The sequence below is a fragment of the Notechis scutatus genome, chromosome 3 (genome assembly GCF_049901735.1).
Source record: "Notechis scutatus isolate UNSWTSFEM ecotype Mainland chromosome 3, rNotScu1.2, whole genome shotgun sequence".
Lineage (NCBI taxonomy): Eukaryota > Metazoa > Chordata > Lepidosauria > Squamata > Elapidae > Notechis > Notechis scutatus.
In genome coordinates this window covers 70061765-70081680 of record NC_142011.1, presented here as the reverse complement: position 1 = coordinate 70081680, position 19916 = coordinate 70061765, and the positions used below count along the sequence as shown (strand labels likewise).

At 36.0% G+C, this 19916-nt stretch overlaps 1 protein-coding gene across 1 annotated transcript in view; it reads right to left on the bottom strand.

Annotated features, from left to right (window-relative positions):
- Positions 1–19916, bottom strand: part of DNAJC6 (DnaJ heat shock protein family (Hsp40) member C6) — a 67884-nt gene that overhangs the window by 22648 nt on the left and 25320 nt on the right. The window contains exons 7-15 of the mRNA XM_087960418.1: positions 17346–17540; positions 16507–16624; positions 15140–15219; positions 13560–13753; positions 13287–13367; positions 12411–12851; positions 11176–11325; positions 9694–9765; positions 8423–8548 (exon numbers count right to left, since the gene is read on the bottom strand). Coding sequence (XP_087816544.1) covers positions 8423–8548; positions 9694–9765; positions 11176–11325; positions 12411–12851; positions 13287–13367; positions 13560–13753; positions 15140–15219; positions 16507–16624; positions 17346–17540 — 1457 coding nt within the window. The remainder of the gene's footprint in view (positions 1–8422; positions 8549–9693; positions 9766–11175; positions 11326–12410; positions 12852–13286; positions 13368–13559; positions 13754–15139; positions 15220–16506; positions 16625–17345; positions 17541–19916) is intronic.

The window sequence follows — 19916 nt, the reverse complement described above, 5'->3', positions numbered from 1 at the left end:
GGAAATTTAAACAAATGAGGCAGCAAACAGCAGAGTATAAATGCAGTTGTTACTATCTTAGTAGACTTTAAAGGTGAATGAAAAAAGGGGGGGCAAAGCTTTTTATAAAAGGCATTGGAAAGATATTGAAAAATGGACAATTCCATACATTTTATGATCAGTTAATTGGGTTGCATTAATATGTGCTTACTTGTTTCCTTAATTGTGTTGGTTAAGATGGGCAATTTTTCTCACACAAAACCAAAGCTGCAATGTTAGATAGAATGAGACATATAACTTCCAATTGCTCAATTTTTAATGTACTGGTGAAGATTATTTATATAGACTACTATTCATATATATGACATAATCTATTAGCATTTGAAAAGCTGAACGTATGAGAATTTCTGCCCCTAGATATTATTTGTGTAATGATCACAGATTCTGGGGTGAGCCATATAAGTCTGAGAGGAAATCATGCAAAGCCAAAGTCAGACAACACTTCACACAGAAGGATATCATAATCACTTTCTCTTAGCAAAATCATCCCACCAAGGGAATCAGTGTCAAAATCAGGTAAAATGAACTCCACTCATTTTAGACTCTTCTCTGGTAATAAATCATAGAACTATAATTATTTGAATATTCTAATTATTTTTCCAGCAGTAAATTAATTATAGATGCCCTTAAGAAATTGTGGGGTTTTTTTTCCCAATCCTTCCAACTAGACATAATATCTTGAAGTCAAGAGGCAAATAAACAGGTTGGTGGTTAAAAAAAAGCAATCTCCTGTGTATATTATCCAAAATGCAGCACTTAAAATTGAAAATAACAGATTGAAGCAGACCCATGAAATTCTGAGCTGCTTCAAAAGACCACAGCAGAGTTATTGCTGTCTCTTCAAAGCTATAATTTGTGGAGTCCTTAACACAAAGGCCAATACCACTATTTCCTGATACATGCAGAACGCATACAAAATTCCCTATCCTGGGCATCTAACACATAATGTATAAGCATTCTGTATTAACATTTGATTGGACTAGAAGCCTGGACAAAACAAAAGGATTGTTCAGAATTCTCCTTAAGATTTCTACTAGAATTGAGTCTCTAGTGAATGCCATGCAGAGCCAGATGTCTTGCCAACACAGGTTGGAGATCACAGCTGAATACTGGATCCACACTGCTAAAATCTCTCCAGAAAGAAGAGAGAACATGTGTATTTTTGATAAACACTTCTCACAGGAACCATAGTTTTGCAGTTGTTTTATGAGTTGAGTGGTTCAGAGTAGATGGAGTACCATCTAATTTCACAGTTGTAATGCAGCCTTTTAGAGACAAAAGTTCAACAGTCTCATTTCTTAATCAGCATTTACTGTTGCAGAAATATTAAGACCCCTTCGACTGCCAAGCTTCTACTACATTCCCTGGGTAAGTCTGAATTTGAACTTTGAAATAATTATAAAATCCTTCCTATGGGAAACAGTGGGTATTTGCATTCTTTGAAAAAGCATACAGTGTAATAAGTTGAGTCTTTGAAGGTTGAACACTAGAGGGCATGAAAAGTAAATAAAATAATGGATACACTGCAAGATGTGTGTGAAAAAAAATTATTCAAACAATACTTTAAAATATTTTTGCTGCGGTTGAAAGACTAGATGATGCTATGGAAGTGAAACAAATTTCACTGGAGAATGAATTTGATTTAAATGTGGATTTAAAAATGAGTCTATATTTTATTTTTTTATTTATTTGATTTCTCAATCGCTTACAAGATACAAGAATAACAATAAACATAGTTTTGAATACATGAGATAGATACTTATAAGAAAAATAAAAAGAAACAATAGGACAGGGACGATAGGCATGATTGGTGTGCTTATGCATGCCCCCTACAGGCCTCTTAGGAAGGGGATGAGGTCAACAGTAGACAGTCTAAGGTTAAAGTTTTTGGGGTTTGGGGAAGAAACCACAGAGTCAGGTAGAGTATTCCAAACATTGACCACACTTGCTGAAGTCGTATTTTCTGCAGTCAAGTTTGGTGCAGTTAACCTTGAGTTTCTATCTATTGTGTGCTCTTGTATTGTTATGATTGAAGCTGAAGTATTCATTTGCAGGTATTGCAATGTATGATTTTATACACTATATTTAGATCAGACCGAAGACGGATTAGTTCTAGATTTTCTAGGTCTAGAGTTTCAAATCTGGTAGCATAAGGTATTCTGCAATGAGTAGAGGAGCGGAGAACTCTTCTTGTGAAATATTTCTGGACTTTTTCAATTGTGTTAATATCAGATACATGATATGGGTTCTAGACTGATGAGCTGTATTCAAGCATAGGTCTAGCAAATGTTTTGTATGCTCTAGTTAGTAGTGTGATATTATCAAAGAAGAAGCTACGTAGGATTAGATTAACAACTCTTAATGCCTTTTTGGCTGTGTGGTTACAGTGGGCTCTAGCACTTAGATCATTAGAGATGAGTACTCCAAGGACCTTGACAAAGTTTGGATCCTCAACAAGGTCTTGACTATTTAGCTTGTATTTTATTTTCTGATTTTCTTTTGCCAATATGTAAGACACTTATTTGTTGAGATTTGAAGTTGCCATTTGTTTGACCATTCTGATACATAGTCAAGGTCTATTTGAAGGGTAGCAGTATTGTCTGTGGTGTTGAATCACATTACATCATCAGCGAAGATAACGCAGTTGCTCTTAATATGATCACAGAGGTCATTTATGTAGAGTATGAAGAGAGTTGGTCCTAAAACACTGCCTTGGGGGACACCACTGTTAACAGGTACAGAATTTGATAGGATGCTCCCAATTTTGACCATTTGTTGTCTGTTTGACAGGAATGCTTCTATCCAGTTATGTAGGTGTCCAGAGATAGCATAAGATTTTAGTTTTAGTAGTAGTTTGTTATGTACCATTGAATCAAAGGATTTACAGAAGTCTATGTAGATTGTGTCTATTGCTTTGCCCTGATCGAGCTGTGTAGTCCATATGTTTTTGCAGTGTAAGAGTTGCAGATTGCAGGATAGTTTTTTTCTGAAACCAAATTGCTTATTAGAGAGTAGGTTGTTTGTCTCTAAGTGAAGGATAATGGATTGGTTAATAATTGATTCCATGACTTTACAGGAGATGCAGCAAAAGGAGATTGGTCCGTAATTTTCTTTTTTTTTTAATATAAATTTTATTTGGGTTTTCACAAAAAACATAATACAAATAAAACATCTTTTTTTGAGAATAGCATGATCCCGGGTTATCACTTCTTCATACAGACACAAACTCAATTTCATGTTCATCTTTGTGTTCTATTCCATGTCTTATTACTGTTTAACATTTTCTACATAGTTTTTCCCCTTGATTTTCTCAACTTTATTTTTAATTATCTCATATCTCAATTCAAATCATTATATTTGTACTTTTGTCTGTCCTTTTTCAATTTCATATTATCTTTTCTCATTAAACAAATTTTCCCCTGTAGTTACTAATTGGAGTATGACACCTTTATATGTTTTAATTTTATCCATTCAACTCTTATTTCAATTTCAATTTATACCTTTAAAATTATAACATGCAATATAATATATAACTTCCAATCGAATTCTGCTTGGTACATTCTATCATTAATATTCATTAAGCTCTTAACATCTTTAACATTTCTTTTCAATTGAATATCATACTTCCTTGTGAACACTTATAAACTTTCTATAATTAATTCTTTTTTTTCCATATTTCTCTTATATTTTTATAAATCATTAATAATAATTAAAGTGTTCCCATCCTTTCCTAATTTCATTCTCTCATTCACTTTATTTCATTTATTTATTAACAAACATTCCACTGCATTACAATAAATATTTTATCCATCATTTTAGTCATCATATTTTCTGAAATTATTTCTGTTTCTAATATAACAATACTATCTTATGTACCTTTGCAGAATCCCTTTTTCAATTAAAGTTTCACCCATTATCTCTAAACAGGCTTATACTTTCAATCCTTATACCTTTTCCCTGTTTCTCTATATCTTGTTTCTGTCTTTTATAGCTTCATTTCCTTTCCTTCTTTCCTCTCTTCTTCTCCCTCACCTTTTTACCCCTTGTCTTTCTACTTCTAATTCTCTCTTCTGTAATCCCCTCTTCTGTTGCTTTCTAATATTGTAATTATTTTTCAAACTATTCTTTTTTAGTTGTTTTTTCAAATCTTAAACTTTTCACTTTCTTTCTCCCCTTTCCCCCCCCCCCACATAAAATTACTTGATCATTAAAGATGGCTTCTTCTTTGTCCTGATCTTCTTGTTCTACAAGCGTTTCTTGTTGTTTCTCATAGTTCCAGATCTCCATTTGTAAGAGTTGAAATACGAAGCCAAAAGAACCTCTTCCTTCTTGTGCACCTTCTTTCTGTTTTTTAAGTTCCATTTTCAGTTCTTCTAAAAGTGATGCCATTTTAAACACTTTTAAACAACCACCCGATTGATTTTAGTCATTTAAATGCAATAGCCAAAAATCCAAAAATCACCAAGTAATCCAAATAATCCAAAGCTGTTTCTTCTTGCTTCTTTTTTCCACTTTCTCTTCCTGGGGTTCTATTATTTTGTTACAAAGTTTCAGTTAAAATGTATCTTTTAGGAATCTTGTTAAGGTTTCACTGTAAATTCCTTTTAGTTCCAGGCAGTCTCCTCCATTTTTCCAGATCCTGCCCTTTTATTCTTTTTCTCTCCTTTCCTGCTTTTAAAAGCTTTTAAATATCCAGAAATCTTTATTATCCCTTTGACATTTTATTTTCAGCTTAAATGCCTATTAATGTCAAAGTGGATTTTTGTCAATTTCTTGCTTAAGTCTCTAAGCTATCAGTATAAGGAAGAGAACAAAAAAAAAAAGCCAAATCCTTTCCCTTCCCTCTCTCCTTTGCTGCTTCAAGATCTTCTTTGGGAACAATGTTATTTTTTATAATTTAAATTCCAGGGTACTTTACGTTGTTGCTTTTTCAGTTTAACCCGGTCAACCAAAACTTTCTCTTCTTATCTTCCTCCTGCACATTCTTTTCCAGTTGAGTTCTTCTTTGAGGTGGCCATTTCTGACCACCGCTGCAACCGCCTTCAGGAAAGGGAGTAATGGCCAGCTGGGGAGAAGAGATGCGGCTCTCCTCGACCCTGCTGGCAGTGTCCCCCCTCTTCACCACCTCTACAGGGTGGCTTAGCCCCGAAACCAGCGGCTCGGGGCGCTCCGGCGGCAAGCATGGATCAAAACCGTGCATGATCGCGGATTTCGGTCTGTCGCTGAAGGAGCTCAAACTGGAAGTCAGATTGGTCTGTAATTTTCAACTAGGCTGGGGTCTCCCTTTTTGAAGATGGGGATGACCATGGCTTGTGAACATAGTTTTGGCAAGGAGCTGGTCCTGAAAGATTTTTCAAAGATTATGCTTAGAGGTTCGGCTATGACAATGGATAGCTTTTTTAAGAAGTAGGCACATATTCCATCCAGTCCAATAGATAGGGATGGTTTTAGATTGTGCAGTGCTTTTTCAACAATGTCTTCTGTAAAATCGATATGTATTTGATCATTGTAGTTGTCTGTGGCTCGACTAGGAAGTACTGGGCTTGATCCATTGCTGTTTACTGAGCCAAAGAATGTGTTAAAGAGGTTTGCTTTGATGGTGTTGTTGTTGCAGTCTTTGCCATTAGGTCCTTTCAGTGGTGGGATGGATCTTGAGTCTTTTAGTTTGTTGTTTACAAAATTGTAGAAAGCACGGGTGGAATTGGTGCGTAGAAGGTTTTCCTCTTGTTTAATGTGATAATTGGTGCATTCAGTCTTTATCTGGTGGCATAAATTTTTGTGTCAGCTTTTGAAGTTAGCAACATGACCAGATTTGTTTTTCCGCCAAAGTGATTTCTTTTTGGATTGAAGCTTTCTTATTGTTATGGGTAATCTGTTTTTCCTGGTTTTGGGAGTTGTTATTGGTACATATAGTTTGATGGCTCTTTTGACTTCAAGTAAAAATGTGTTGCAATGGTCTTCTACAGTATTGCATCCAGTGAATAGAAATTGCCAATCAAGGGATGAGAGATCGTTGTTTATAAGATCATAGTGGCCTTTTTTGAAGTTATAATTGGGGATTTTGTCGTTGTGATGATTTTTGTGTGGACGTATGTTGAGACAAAAGTCAATCATGTTGTGGTCACTGTTGGAAAAGGGTTCTTTAATTTGTATTCCGTAAATTGAATTCTAACTATTGCAGAAGATGAGATCGAGGCAGTTGTTAAGCCTAGTATTGTTGGTTACTAGTTGTTCCAGTCCCAGATTTGTTACAGCATTGTAGAAGGTTGCATGTATGGGTTCAGTTGTACATTCGTTTAGGGTCCAGTTAATATGAGGTAGATTGTAGTCACCAAGAAAGATAAAAGCGTGTGGGCAGGATGCTGCCCATGTTAGTAGTAGTGTATTTAGCTTGTTTACATGTTCGATGTCATAATCAGGGGCTCTGTAACATAGCAAGAACCGAAATGTGATATTTAAGGTCAGTTCACAGATAATGGTCTCAGGAAGAGCAAGCTCTTGGGTAACTTGGATGTTTTTTAGATGTAAGGACTTTTTATAGAAGATAGCAACATCACCTCCTCTACGGATTTCACGATCAGATTGGTAAACGTGATAGTCTCTTACTGAGGTAATGGTGTCAGGGAGAGATGCGTTGAGCCATGTTTCACAGACAAATGTAATGTCGTATTTAGCTGTATTTAGTAAGAGGAGAAATTCAGGTATTTTATTTACAAGGCTTCTTGCATTCAGTAGCTTGCATTTAAGGCCAGTTGTAGGTTGAATTGAGGTAGTTGGGGGCATGCGTGGCTAGTCTTGGGTGATGATGGATTGGTTGAAGTAGGGTTGGATGCTGAGTTGTGGGTTGTGTGACTTTCTTTTGATACAGTCTGCACGGTAATCAATGTACAGGTCCTTCTCTCCATTGTCTAGATGATTTTTGAGTTCTGTGCGTAGTATACGGGAGCGGGCACATTGCTGTAAGGTTACGTCAGGATGAGATTGGAGGTTTTTATGGTTGGCGTTTTTGGTGAGTGAATTTATAGTATAAATGAATTTACGTTTGCTTAATTAATTTTTGCAGATGACCCTGCAGAAGCGTGGGGGTCACAGAGCCGTCTCTGTTTTTGAGCTCTCAACCAATGTGGGAAATGTCAAGTATTTCATCAGGGGAGATGGTTGATGCTTGATAGTCACTGATGATGTTGTGGACAATTGTGATATCATTGTTATTGATGTCCTCCAGACCAAATAAGATGGCGTTAGGATGCTTTCGTTCATGCTTAACAGCTTCTCTGACGAGGATTGGGATATCATTATTTGTTGGATTTATGTTTTTTTTTTGTGGATTAGGTTGAAAAAATATGGAACGCTTCACGAATTTGCGTGTCATCCTTGCACAGGGATTATATTATATATTATTATATTATATATTATATTATATATTATTATATTATAAGAAGGATATAGAATAAGATGAACTTTACCTACTAAAGCTGAGTGATGTTTAATCATTAAAAAGGATATGTGAACAATAGGCCAGAAGAATATTTTGTATAACCTTTTTATACTGGATTTACAACATTGATAAATGTTGGTGATTTTCTGAGAAAAGAAAAATAGATGAAAAGAAAGCATATGCTGGGATATTATTTGAGGGGACCGAGGATCAAGATTTTGGGAGTAAGGAGAAATGATACAAAAAGGGCTTATTTGATCAAGGATAAAATGGGCTTTGGTTATTTTTGCCAATTTTGAAAGGATTTTTTTAAACTAGAACTAAAAAATAATGTTCCAAGTTTTTGTTTTAATGATAAGAGGTTATTTGCTACATTTAAATTTTTTCTGATTAAGTTTAAAATAGTTGAGGTATCATTTTTGGTACTCTTTATTGGTTGTATTTGATTGGTTAGGTTGGGGGATTTGCTTAAGAACAGACAAAGAAATGTAAATATAAAAGTAGGAAATTAAGTAGATTTATTAGATTTATTATATTAAGTTTATAATAGATAGGTGTTTGTTTCTGGTAAACCTTACTGGACATTTACTGATTAGGAAGAAAGATGAGGATTTTTATGTTTATTGAGAATGAGGTAAGGTCTAAGGTGAAGTGGTTTGTTATGTTTTAAGAAGTGGTGATATGTTTTTAAGGTATATATTTGCTAGGAAGAAGGGAAGTTACTTCTTTTTTTTTTTTGTTCTTTGATTTACCCCCCACCCCATTTTTCACTTTTCTTTTTACTAGAGCTAGGAAAGCAGCAGCATTTTGTTATCTGCCATTCATGGATTGACGTTGGTTATTCATTCTGGAGAAGCAGGCAACAGACAATAATAATAGCAGACTGTTATATGAACATGCACTTTGGGATACACATGTGTTTGGGCCATGCAATCATCGGTCAACCTGCTAGATTTGCGCCAAGAGCTCCCAAGTCAGCAAAAGGATCCAGACTTTGTGGTTTGGCTTGATGTGTGGGGGTGTTGTGCAATGATCCTGTAGGGCTGGAAGCAGTTGATTTGCTCACCATACCTAGTTGATGTAAGAAGAGAGAAAGCACATTTACGAAATATAATTGAATGGCCTCAGAGCTGAAACTAGCACAATGCAATGCATAAACTAGTTGGCTACTCAACAGAAGCAAAGCATATCATTCATAGAATTGTAATTTGGAAATAGGTCTTTCTACAAGGTCTGCATTGAAGATATATTCAATTCAACAGCATTGAACAAGTCTCAACAAGCATCCAAATAACCTTTGGAAAACTAGAGTAGAAAAAAAAAAACATCTAAGTTACTTTTTCATTCAGTCATGTTATTAAGTAAACAGAGAAGAAAAAACTTGGCTTGTGTACTATAAAAAGGCTTTTGACAACTAGATAAATATAAATAGCAGCATGTATAACTTGTAGCACACATGCAATTTTAAAATCTCTATAATACATCAAATAGTTCTCTGGAGTTAATATTTTGCTATTTCGTTAGGATTTCTGTACTACCTTTGGGCAGTTCTTCAAAATTTAAGATATTGAAGTTAGATGTGTTGTGTCCATTGAACAAGCATATTTTCAAAACTCAAGTAACAATTGCTGGAGGGTGATCCCCGCTTACATCCCTGATAGGAATCTAATTGCCACTTCATTTAGAGAGAGTCAGTTAGGTGTAGTGGTGACGGCACCAGGCTAAGAACTTGGGCTCAATAAGTTCTAATCCTGCCTTAGGCATAGATCCAGCTGTGTGATTTTAGGCCAGTCATTCTCTCTCAGCTCTAGGACAAAGGCAATTGCAAAACACTTCCAAAAATTTTGCTAAGCAAATTGCAATGACTGGTTCACCAGGAATCAATACAAATTTGAAGGCACCCTCCATCCCAATTAGTGCTATGTATGTCATCTTGAGCTCTTGAAGGGAAGGTGGGATATAAATCTTACAAACAACTACTTAGAAACAGATGATGAATGTCACAGTGCTTAGGTGAACGCCTTTCATATTAATCATCTTAAATATATTAGATATTAGTCTCACCCATTCAAGGTTGACTCAGCCTTCCATCCTTCCGAAGTGGTAAAAGAGGACCCAGATTGTTGGGGGCAATTTTAAACTGCTTAGAGAGGGCTGTAAAGCACTAAGTGCTATTGCTATAAATCATCTTAAACAGATATTAGTTTCAGACAAACCTGATTTACTAGGCCATTCCCAGTCTCCTGAAATATCTGGCTGAATGGAAACAGTTGGTGTACTGGAAGGACCTTAAAAGATAAACATTGCCATTTAGCAATATTTTTAAAATAATAATATAAAAAGTTATCTGTGCATTTGTTCCACCTTTTATCACATTGTTTCTGGGAAATTCACCATGTTTCTCATTAAATAAATATATATGCAATTTTCTCAAAATAAATAGCTTGTGAGTACAAGTTTCATCAGAAATGAATATCTAAAATGTTCTCAATTCATTTTCACAAAATCAATAGGCATGCTTTTTGTCATCTAGAAAATTCAGGTTCATGAACTTTATATAGGAAGAAGTTATCATGCAACCCTTAAAAACTGTCATGCAACAATGCCTATTAAAAATGCCTAAACCACAAGTAGCCAACATTCCTAATGGATACCAATGCACTACTATGTTCCCAATTCCATAGCATAGGCTGTTATGACTATTGTGTCCAGGTATTTTTGGACCTTCGACATTTTAGATTTTTATTTTTTTTTCAATCCTTTCCTTGTCCTTAGCTATGGATGCATAACCTTTGCTACGATAGTATAAATCCTGGAGTTGATCATATGTGCATAACCTCATTCTGAAATATTGGCAGGGTCAAAGTTCAAAAAATGGCTCATGTGTGAACTGGAGTTCTCAATACGGAAATATCAGCTGTGCCAATGTCCAGCAGATCATTGGGTGAAAATTGATATTATTTGCCACCACAAAGATTTTCTCCATGGTATTGGATGAAAAGCAGAAGGCAAAATATTGCTTCAGCAATTGAAAGCTTGGAAAATAAGCACTTGATACTCTGAGTATGAAAAAGGCCTCTACTTCAGGTCAACAGACAATGTTAATGACTTAATGTAAGCAAAAATTTCTCATGCAGCCACGCCACTTCGAGTGTCTGGGAAACATCTGCCAAGGTTGAATCAGATCACTGGGGTTGAACAGATTCCACATTTTTTGCAAATACGATCTTATTCACATTTTTTAAAAACTATGAGAGTTTTTCCAAAAAGCTTATTAATCACCATACAATGGTATGCTATTTGACCTGCAAACAATTTGAACTCTGTGGTTTATTGTTCTTAATTAAATGAACATGGATATTTTACTGCTGAGTAGATACTGAAGGATTCAATCTGGGTCAGTCATCAGAAAGAGAAGTTCCCTGAGGATGGCTCTAGCACGAGACTGAAAGCTCGGAATACTAAACCTCTGGTCCCGGTGACTGACCCAGATTGGATCCTGCAACATTATCCTTTATATCCCAGCAGTATATTTGCCTTCATTCATGAACAGTTCCTGTTCACAGCAGTATCTTAAAGAAATTGGAAAATAAAGCATCTTACTTCTTCCATTTGAAAATAGCCCACATTTCAAGAGGGAAAAGGTCAGTACCATTAATTGTTTTTCTCATAATTCAAAAATAAAAAAGACATCATACCCATGTTAAAAGGATCCCCTTGCACTGTAGGTGAAGGACTTCTTGTTGCTTGAAGAAAAGGATCACTTTTGGCATTTGATGAAAGGAAAGAGCCTAAAAGATCTGGGACAGGTTGCTTAGGACTACCCCCAAATGGGTCAAAGGCAGATGCTGGCGGGAAAAAGGTTAATTCTAAGAGCATGCTTCTCCTTTCTATTCCAATATTGGGCAATATACTTATATTTTAAAGAAATTGTGTAATATTCTTAACTTTACATAAACTGTCATTAAGGTGAACCACTGCCAAAGCAAGTGTCACAATTCTTTTAATATAATGGTAAAAATAGAAAAGGGAGATTGCAGCAGTCATTAGGTTGAGGAAAACAACATTGAACTCATGCTATGGGGATGATAGATGACACACAGCTTTCAACAAATACGTAACAAGAATGCCTGTTGTCACAATGTAAATAGGCAATTGCATTGGTAAAGGATTATATCTGCAAGGGCACGGGACATGCCAGTAGGTGTCATAACATGCCCTGCTCCCTTGGCATATACAATCCAGCTAGAGAAAGCACTCAGGTAAATAATACCTGGTTAGCATTACATCTAGTTGATAGAATTCACAATTCTTTGCAGAAACCAAGCAACCAGAGTAGCAGTAGATAAAATCAGCAAGAGCCTAATAAAGCATTGGTTGTTAAAAATTGATTTTTTTTTCATCTTGCTGTCCTTATTGTCTCCTAGCTTTCCTCCTACTGTTTAAAGATCAGTTGTTGGGATCAAAACAACAAAAAGTGTGGTTCTGGCCTGGATCTTACATTGCCTATATTCATAGTCTCTCTCTTGAAATATACAATTAGGCTAGAAAGGATTGAAAATATACACAAGAAACTCTCCCATTCTCTTATCTGCTGTGCAATACTATGCTTGTTCTACAAAAAAAATCCAGATTTTCCTGAGTTGCATAAAATAGGGGAAGTGAAGAAACTGCTGGTAAATAGGGAAAATTGGCCAGCACTAAATGGAAGTCTTTACATCTGAGTTCTGAGGAGAGATTTTTTTAAAAATCTTCTCTCCACGTCTTAAAATATAGCAGTTAGTAGCTGTACAGACTAATAATCACGAAGAGTAATGTATAAATCCAAAGGAAGACACAACTCTTTCATGAGGAATCTTGTTTGACATCAATTGCTTAAAGTGAACTTTGTTTGTAAAGCACTGTAAGGTTATGGTTAAGATTTTTTTTTTACCTTCTCCTATTCTTGGGGACAACGATGGGGAGGCTGAAGATGCAGGCCGCCGTGGAGTTGACTGTGCTGAACCAGTTCCACCCATCTGAAAGACATCTTCAACAGCTCCCTGACCGCCTTGATTTAATCCTCCAGAATTTCCAACCCCAAAAAGGTCACTCAGCAAGTCTGAGTTAGATGGTGGTGCAGTGGGGGCTGCTGGATAGTTCATAGGAGTGCCGTCCAAACCTAAAAGATCTACATCCTCTTGTGGAGGTGGGCCTGGCTTCTCTGGCTGCTTTTTGCTGTGCTTTGAAGTGCTGTGAATTTTGTCAGTGCTAGTGCCACTGTGCTGACTGGAGAGGGATAAGAGTTCGTCATCAGATTGCTCGCTTTCTTCATGGACCAGTGCTGCCCTGTCCTCAGAGCTGGGATGAGAACTGGTTCTTTCTGCCTTTTGATCTAAGTAGTAAAAACAGCTTAATGTTAGCTAGCGACTTTGTGGTTCTTCTAAGGCAGAAAAAAAAAATCCTTGGGGCGAAAACAGCCCCATGTGAAAGCAGACAATACCAAGAATAATAATTAAGTACTATTGTTTGATTCTCAATGCACAGAGAACATCCAAAATATAAATGAATGTATGGTGTTTGCATTCAAGTGATTTTACAGCCATACATTTCTGTGTGGAGATAGCAAAAATAAATCTGGCTGGCTCAAAAATGTGAACTCAATTCCATGCGCATGCAGGTATTTTGTATAAATTAAAGAATGCCTGCGGAATATGGCATAATACGTACGAGATCCCTGAAAAGAGGCTGGAAGATGAAGGAGGGAAGGAAACTAATAATGAGCTGTGAGTTCTGAAAGACAGATTACTTAAGGAGAAATCATATGTACCTTGCCAGCTGAGAGATGACAAGAATGCACCCTGGCCAACATTCTTTAGGTTATCTTGCACTGCATCTACAGAACTTCTACCTATAATGTAAAAGGAGCCCAAAGAAATCAAAGATGAGTGGATTTAAAATAGCCAAGCTTGATATTTTCATGAAAGCTGAAATCTCCAGTCTTTGGCCATGCTGACTGGGGATTTGATGAAGTGGAACTCATCGACTATGTGGGCACCAGGCTGGGGATTATTCCTCCAGATAAAACAACTGTCTTCCTTACCTGCCAGAGCAAGAGTGTCTTGATGTTCCTGAGGCGATGAGAAAAGAATGCTTGGGTTGATGTCTTTTGTGGTAAAATTCTCCCATGGAGGAGTTAAGTCAGTCTGCCTATCAGTCGAATCTACTTCCATTTCCACAATGATATGGAAGAGATGGGGATATTTTTCTGGTGAATCACATGCGTCCAGCTCAGGCCTAAAGATTCAAATTAATTCAAAGAAATGGTTTGAAGATCACCTGTTAAATCATATTTTGAGCCTGAATATAGTAGTGACAATTTGCTTATACAATGTGATTCTTTTTAATTAAAGGACTAATGTTACTAAGGAAGAAGTCCTATAGAAGTTCCTAATAAAAATTGATTTAAGATTTAAGTATCTGAACCTTGGCGTGCATTTCTCATTGGAAACAAAGAAGGGTATTTTGGACTTAATGTATTTATTTATTTTTATTGATTTATTTATTTGATTTGTCAATCGCTTACAAGATAATAGATATAAGTATAAACATGAGTAAGAATACAGGAAATAGGTATGAATAAATGGGGACAATAGGACAGGGACGGTAGGCACGATGGTGCACTTATGCACTCCCCTTACAGACCTCTTAGGAATGGGATGAGGTCAATAGTGGTTAGTTTGAGGTTAAAGGAGTGGAGGTTAGGTTCCCAGACTCCAAATGAATAAATGCAGAAAATGTTTCATAGATGCCTGAAGGAAAAGATATATACAGTTCCTTTTAAGCCAGGTAAAAAGGTTCATTCACATTTAATGTTTTCTTTGATGAAAACCTTGTTCAGCTTGAGATAATTTTACAGAAATCCGTGACCCAACCAAAGTATTCACAGAAGAAGCTATGATCCTTGTAGCCTACTCAACACCTCTGTTAATACATCTCAGTTACTATCTCCTGAGCACTGACTTATTTCTTCAGCTAACAGAAAAGAGAAACAGAATTATTAGTGCAGCTGAAAGAACTTAAAGGTAATTCTCTGGCTGAGTTAGCGCTGTTAGCTTCTCTAATTACCTAGATTCATCTCTATATAGGGGCTGGTTTGCAGGCTTCTGAGTGCTGAACCTTGCTCACTACTCAGATATTACATGAATCATGTAGGACAGAGCTGTCAAACTCATGTCCTCACGGTGGTGTCATGTGATGTATCACAACTTTTCCGCTTCACTAAACCAGGCATGTGGCACATCCACGGGCCACGAGTTTGGCAGGCCTGATGTAGAATATCCAACCCTGATGCAGAAAAATAAGTTGAAATTAATTTTAAATTCCCATGTGGTCTAAATTTTGGAATAATTCGGCACTATACCATGAGTTTATTAGAATCTGCTTGGGCTTAATTTGATTTATTCAAAATTAATTTTGATATGTTGGATGTTTTACTCACTTTTTGCAGCTAAATGTATTTCATTAATGCATTGTAATTATTCTTATGCAATTATATTCTATAACTTATTTTCAAAAATTCCTGTTTTGGAGGTAAAGTAAATATTTCTTATAAAGATATTTATTACAATAAGACCTCATAATATCCATTTTCATTCAGTTCAGTGTTCTAGAGATACTTACTTAGTAAATTTTAATGTTGTTGATTCCAGAGGTACAAATCCAGTGTGAAACTGAATCTGGAACATTTGTGTGTTTGTCATCTGTAAACATCATTAAATACATAATTTTAAAATTAAAGAAAACCATAGCAAAATTCAAATGTTTATCATGGAAGAACTATCAAGTCAGTTGTATTCACTTTATTTTATTACAATAGGAATCAAAACAAAACAAAAAATATTGAAGCAATGAAGAAATAATAATTTGGTCTAGAGAGCCAATTTGCTCTAGTGATTAAGGCATCTGGCTAGGAACCAGTAGACTGTGAGTTCAAATCTCACTTTAGGCATGAAAGCCGACTGAGTGACTTTGGCGTAGTCACTTTCTCTCAGCCTAACACATCTGATAGGGTTGTAGTTGTGAGGAAAATAGGAGGGGGAAAGAGTATTGACTATGTTTTCAGCTATTTATTTAAAAATGGGAAATAAATCAATAAATCATTAATTTGTTCACTTATTGTTGAATTCAGACTAGTGGCACATCTGTACATTCCCCTCTCCCCAAACTTAGAATCAAGGTATCTCACTAACTGTTTTCTAAGACCAGGGGTGTCAAACTTACATCATCACGGTGGCATCACATGACATATTGGGACTTTTTCCCCCTTCGCTAAACCAGGCGTGGGTGTGGCCAGTATGTGACACACCCGGCCCATGGACCAGGTGTTTGACATCCCTGTCTAGGACTGTGAACTAGGAATCATTGGATTTTGCTGACTGATTCAGGGCTGGATTAAGGCTAGCTGATGCAGTAAATACAGACCAACGACAATGTCCATTGGCCTCTCCATTGCTTAACTCAGGGTACACCCAATAAGTGATTAAAAGCTAAAGTTGAGTTTGGCATGAAAGGGTTAAAGGCATGATAGCTGGGGGGAAATACACTGTGGTGCCCTAAGCACATTCTTATTTTGCTTAATGGTTGATCCAGGGCTGGACTGTTTGTGGAAGCAGTATTTTTCATATTACTCTTGACACAACCCTTGCTATATGCATGATGTGTGTTGCTTCTGCAGCAACCATGGTAATGAATGAACCTGCCCACTTCCTATTTGCTGACACCAAGTACTGGTATGAACAGAATATTTCAGCAACAAATTTGTTCCTTCAGCTACCAAAGAGTTTTCAGTAAGAAACATCACAACTTTTCTAAATTTGCTTTTTTTATATATACAAACATTTTAACTAAGAGAAACTACTGATTACTCTAACAGTCTTTCTGAGTAATATGCTTAAATCCAATGTTTATCTCATACTATTAAAATATTTTAGATCAGCTAAAGTTCCTGAATGTTTAACCTTGCATTTAAAAAATACATCAAGTCATACTTTAGCTTGCAGCCGTCCCCCAATGGTGGATCTCATATGGTAGACAGAAACAACTACATCACCATGGACAGTGACTCCTAGTGGAATAACAACTTTTCCTTCTTGAACACGGAATTCCCTAAGGAAAAAGCAAGCAGAACATTCTGCCTAACGTGATATTCATAAGGAATCATAACATAGAATTCAAATTGAACAATGCATTATAACCCAGCAGTTGAACATTGCAGTTCAGTGTAGTTGAGTTGGATGGAGTCAAAAGCTCAGTGCTGGGATTAAAATAAAAATATTGTTCATTTTTATTCTGACTTCTAAATGTAATGATCGGGCTATTCTCAAAAACTGTTTAATTCATAGATTATACAGACAACAATTCATATAGTAAATACTATACAACTCATATGACTTTCACTGCACCTCCATGTAAGCTGTTTATGACCCAACATTATCGTGTATTGACATAGTATTAGCAGACATGTGGCATTCAAGCTGCTCAAAAGCAAAACTTCAGAGGAAGGCACAAAATATCATCAAATGTATGGAATGCATGAACCGTAGATGCATGAAAGGGTTGGCTAATTGATGTCAGTCTGAAGGGAGGTGTGTGGATGGATGGATGAATGTAGGATATCTTCACAGATATGAGCACTTCAGGCAACTGAGATTTCCATCTCCCTGAAGGAAGCAGTAGCTGCTGAAATCCAATCAACATCAATCATAATTGACTGAAAGCCTGGGTGCCTAGGTCATGTGGAATTAGCTCACCTGTGCTACCATAGGTATATACATATTAAACAACCAAAGTGAGATTTTATCAGTACAGTCAGCAGAGAGCAGCTTACTTCATTCTTTCATATTCCAGTGATGTTGTAAATATTCTAGTTTCTCCAATAAGGATGTCACAGAAAGGTCGGCAGCCATTTCTCTGCTTGTTGAAACAGGGCACTGGACTAAGGAGGACTGATTTGATGGTTATAGGCTTGCAGTGAGGCTGGACAGGTTTGTCTGCTATTAGATCACAAATATACCCTAAATACCTGAAATGAAAAAGGGAATTCATAAAAATCTACATGTATTCTTTGTTCTTTGGCTCTACAGGGAACTTGGTTGATTATCATAATGAAGATTTTCAACAGCACATCCTAAAGTCAAGAAAATTTAATTTTTAATGCATGCTTGCCAACATTAATGTCAAAAGAGCAAATGTAGTGAAAAATCCTGAATGAATCAAGGGAAAAAACAAATAAAAATATAGATTTGATATATCTGACTTAAAAACTACAGAAACAAGCTCTCCCTGCCTCTAAGATAATGAGCACTTAGTATGGAAAAGTGACAAAAAATTCTGCTTCGTTTTGCTGCTGCTTTTCTGAAAACCATCCTTTCTAACTATTCCTATTTCCATCTACCCATCAACCAGTTGGATGGCAAGCTGCCCAGAAGAGCACAGGTCCCAAAATAAATTGTGTGTAGCCCATGCTCAGCCTTGCCATAGAATTTAATCAGTTTTCCCAACACTATTGTCCCCACACCACCCCATGGGTGTTATAGTATAACTTCTATCATGAGTCCCACTTGGGAAGATAGAACCAGGCTAAGGAAGTCTGATGTAGACGTTTCTGTCCAAATAACATCTTTCTATTTTTGAAAAGGTGATGACTTCCTGTCTAAAACCATATCTTTATATTCTTTGGGAATAACTGAAGATTCTTGCATCCACATAATTGGAAGAGTCTAACTTTAACAGGACTCTCTCGATATATGTTTGAGGATGCAGCTATAGAAAAACAGAAGTGTAAAAAGCTTCAATAACATTGAATGCTTGACACTATCATTGAAAACCTTTTAAAACACTTGCCAAGCTTCAGCCATTCAACCAAATTTGATAAAACTGTTTACATTGATTTGAGTGCAGTTAGGAAGCTGTTAGAGAACCAGTTTGGTATAGTAGTTAAGGCACTGGGCTAGAAACCAGGAGATTGTGAGTTCTAGTCTTACATTAGGCACAAAGCCAAATGGATGACCTGGCATTAGTCACTCTCTATCTCAAGGGTCTTCAAACTTGGCCAATTTAAGACTTGTGGACTTCAACTCCCAGAATTCCTGAGCTAACATGACTGGAGGAGGAATTCTGGGAACTGAAGTCCACAAGTCTTAAATCTGTCAAGTTTTAGGTTTTTTTTAACAAATTTTATTCAGTTTTTCACATTAAAAACAAAAATCTTTTTAGTGGACAACATATTTCCGGGTCATCAACTTTACATACAAATATGACAGCAATTATACATTCATATATGCATACTTAATTCTATTATTACCTTTTCCATTCCAAATTTTCAGTAAGGAGAGAAACAAACACATTAATTCTAGCCTCTTTCATTAATCTCAATCAAAACTTCTTTTTGTTTCATTTCAATTATTTCAAATATAATCCTTTAATATTTATTTTAAAAATAAAGATAAACAAAATGTTTGCCTAATAATAATAACAACAACAACAACAATAATAGGTTACCAATGTCTCTCCTTGCTTTTAATAGTCTATATTAACTTATTAATTTAGTTGGTTCTTTAGTCTGTCATATTCCCTTTCCATTTCACATTCTTTTTATAAATTCTAGATTAATACAAATTTTAACACTAAAGAAAAAAAAACAAGTATAGGTTTCCTCCCTTTTACTGCTTTGAGTGTAACACCTCAATGATTAAAATATACCTTTATTCTCTCATCTTGATTCCCAATAAACCATTATTTTTAAGAAGTTACAAAAATAATCATTACATCTTTTCATTTGGATTCCACAGCATATTTCCCCCCCTTAATTTTAAATAAAAGTTAACAGTATCTATATTACCCTATTTTCTAAATATTTTTAATTGCAGAAATATTCTTATTACCCCTTGTCACCCTGCAGAATCACCTTTTTAATTCATCAACCATTATCTCTTAAAAAACAATTTCTTTTCAACGTTTTACTATTTCCGTATTTCTTTATTTCATGCACCTGTTTCTTACTGCTTCTCCTCCCGCTCTTTTCCCCATATCTTTTCTCATTCCAGTTTATATCCCTCTCTTTCTTAATATCTTCCTTTCCCCTTTTCTGCTGGGTCTTTCTGTCTTTCCCGACTTCACAGGTATTCCCCCTTTTGATTGCCTTCTTAAGTCTCAACTTTTTAACCTTCCTTCTTTCCCCACTTCTTTGTAGTGTTCTTTGTGTTAATTGTCTATTTAAAATGTCTTCTCCTTGAGTCGACTCCTCCTCCTCTGAAGCTTTTTCTTCTTGTTCTTCAATCGCCATTTCCATTTTTTCTAACACAGAGCAAAGTGATTCGCCTCTTTCCTGTAGTAATTCTCTCATATTTTAAAGTTCCATTTTAATTCCCGAAGAGATATCATGATTACACACTCTTGT